Raw genomic sequence first — 2,500 nt, 5'->3', positions numbered from 1 at the left:
GAGCATAGTGAGTCAACCAGAACAGATGTTGTCAATTAAGGGTTTCATTCTCATCGCGGCAACCGTTACAAGTTAACCGTTTGGTGTTTGAAATGTGTGTTTGCATGCTGTTTTTTTACAGCATGCAAACACTCTTTGGTTGGCCTACCAAGTCTGATAGTCTGAAAGCGCCTGTCAATCGAACGCTGTGGTGACGTGCATATACCCTAATTTACTCCCAAACCAACTCCCTATCTATTGAGAATAGATTAACGGGACGTAATTTCTTTATGACTGATCATTTTTGTTAATGAGTCGATTTTTCCTCTCTTTCCCGTGTAGTTTCAAAGAAGCGCGGTAAGGGGCGTAGTTTCCCGGTGATCCCGCCCCACCTGGCCTGGCTCATGGCCACTCGCCCCGCCTTCATGTACCCAGAGCTCCTCCCACACGTCAGCCTGGACCCCGCCCACCACCCCACCAGCGCACAGAGGATGAAGACCTTCACCCCAGCAGAGGACTGGTACACACACACACACACACACACACACACACACACACACACACACACACACACACACACACACACACACACACACACACACACACACACACTCACTCACTCACACACACACACACACACACACACACACACACACACACACACACACACACACACACACACACACACACACACACACACACACACACACACACACACACACACACACACACACATATATACACATATACTATGGAATGACACACATATACCAGAATAGACAATGTGACCAGGATACAGGATCAAGACCTTCATTCCACCAGCGGACATTAAAAAAAAAAAAAAAACACACACACACACAACACACCACTTCCGTGTTCTCCTCCTACTGTATACTTACAGTGGTGTGTCTCTCTCTCTCCGCAGCCTGATAGTCCTGGGCCACAGGCACTTCAGCGGTACGGAGCGGCCGCTCAAGATGGCCGCCCACTACCTGCTGGGAGCCAAGACGGTCACGGAGATCAACAAGCACGTCTACGACGTCTGCCACCGCCTGCCCAACCACGTCCTCACGGTGGGTCATCCAACTCATCTTAGTCAGAGGCTGTAACTTTGCGAACACGGCAAAAGAGGCAAAAGAGGCAAAATCTGCAAAGCGTTGCTGGGCTGTTTTAGAGGAAGAAGGACACAAGTGATATGTGACACTATATGACCGTTAAAAACAGAATGCAAGCATTCAGACATTGCGACTGTCTGCTGTGGCTGACAACTGAATTATGCCTCATTGTCATTATATTAACTGCAAACTGTTGGTCATGTCACTCAAATTGCCTCTCGTCACTCATATCGCGTGTTTCTTTTGTCGCCAGCTCCTCTATACAAAGTCAAGCCAATTACTCCCAGTACGTTTGGTGTGTTTGCACGGTAAGATACACTTGACTTCAAGCTCCAAAACGCAGTCCAGAGGCCTCATGTACAAAACTTGTACTAAGCCTAGCTTGAAGTGCAGTTTATGCATGTACGTGATACATTTTGACACTGAATTTTGTGTGTCAGGACTGACAATTATTACGTAATTAAGACATTAAATACCACTGCTACTAATCACGGTGTGTTTTCCTCTCAGTTGTACTACCAGCAGAGGAAGCTTCCCAGCCTGTCTCAGCCCTGCCGCAGAGTGGAGCCATGTGACCAGCGCCCCGCGGTGGAGAGGGACGAGAACATCATGCCTCTCTGGCTCTGGGTACGCAATGGACTCATGTCAAATGACTACGGATACATATACAGTATATGTTGAGGAATATGGGGTTGGCTGACCGGGCAATTGCACTGGGCAGCACTCAAGAGGGGATGGCTCAATCGGGAAAAGTGTCCCCCAAACTACTTTGGGAAAATTGTTATAAGCATGTTAAAATGGTTATAAAGAGGTTAAAAGTCTGTTTTTGTTTGCACTCTGCTCATCTAAAGAGCCTAGTTGTAAGCAACAGGGACATCTCAGAGTTTTAAAGACTCTCAATTCTCATCATACCTTAAATTCCCCCTGGAATCAATAAAGTTACTCTACTCTACTTTAAATCTCCAAGAAGAATTTCACTTGCTTTCAACTAAATGCTTTGAATAGCATATCAGTGAAACTTTGCTTTCTTCCTCCTTTAGAAAAGCCTGCAGTCCATCTACAAGGCAGTGCAGCACCACAACGGCCAACAACCGCAAGGGACGGCCCCCATGAAGGAACCCTCCTCCTCATCCCAGAGAAACGTCACTCCAGACGGGGCAGCTGTGTACAGTGACTCCCCTCCTATGTCCTCTGCATCTGCAACCACCTCCACCTCCAGTGGCCCCAAGACTCTCCTGCCCCCTCCACCCCCCCGGCCGTACCGCTTCCCCTCGGGCACCTGCTACCCCCACACCCTCCCCGAGAGACTGGTCATGCAGCCGTGCGGCTTCAAATGGGTCCGCCAACCGCCGCCGAGTGCCGCCGCCGCCGCCGGGCGATCCTCCAACAAAGCGCCTGCCAAACGT

At 49.2% G+C, this 2,500-nt stretch overlaps 1 protein-coding gene across 1 annotated transcript in view; it reads left to right on the top strand.

Moving 5' to 3' along the window:
- The window catches only part of gon4la (gon-4 like a), a 23,661-nt gene that overhangs the window by 11,858 nt on the left and 9,303 nt on the right, over nt 1-2,500 (top strand). Inside the window, exons 18-21 of the mRNA XM_063185087.1 lie at nt 322-499; nt 905-1,052; nt 1,605-1,721; nt 2,135-2,500. The exon at nt 2,135-2,500 is cut by the window's right edge and continues 686 nt beyond it. Of these exons, the coding sequence (XP_063041157.1) occupies nt 322-499; nt 905-1,052; nt 1,605-1,721; nt 2,135-2,500 (809 nt within the window). The remainder of the gene's footprint in view (nt 1-321; nt 500-904; nt 1,053-1,604; nt 1,722-2,134) is intronic.

The sequence above is a fragment of the Engraulis encrasicolus genome, chromosome 20 (assembly GCF_034702125.1).
Source record: "Engraulis encrasicolus isolate BLACKSEA-1 chromosome 20, IST_EnEncr_1.0, whole genome shotgun sequence".
Lineage (NCBI taxonomy): Eukaryota > Metazoa > Chordata > Actinopteri > Clupeiformes > Engraulidae > Engraulis > Engraulis encrasicolus.
This window is presented reverse-complemented; position numbering and strand designations above follow the sequence as displayed.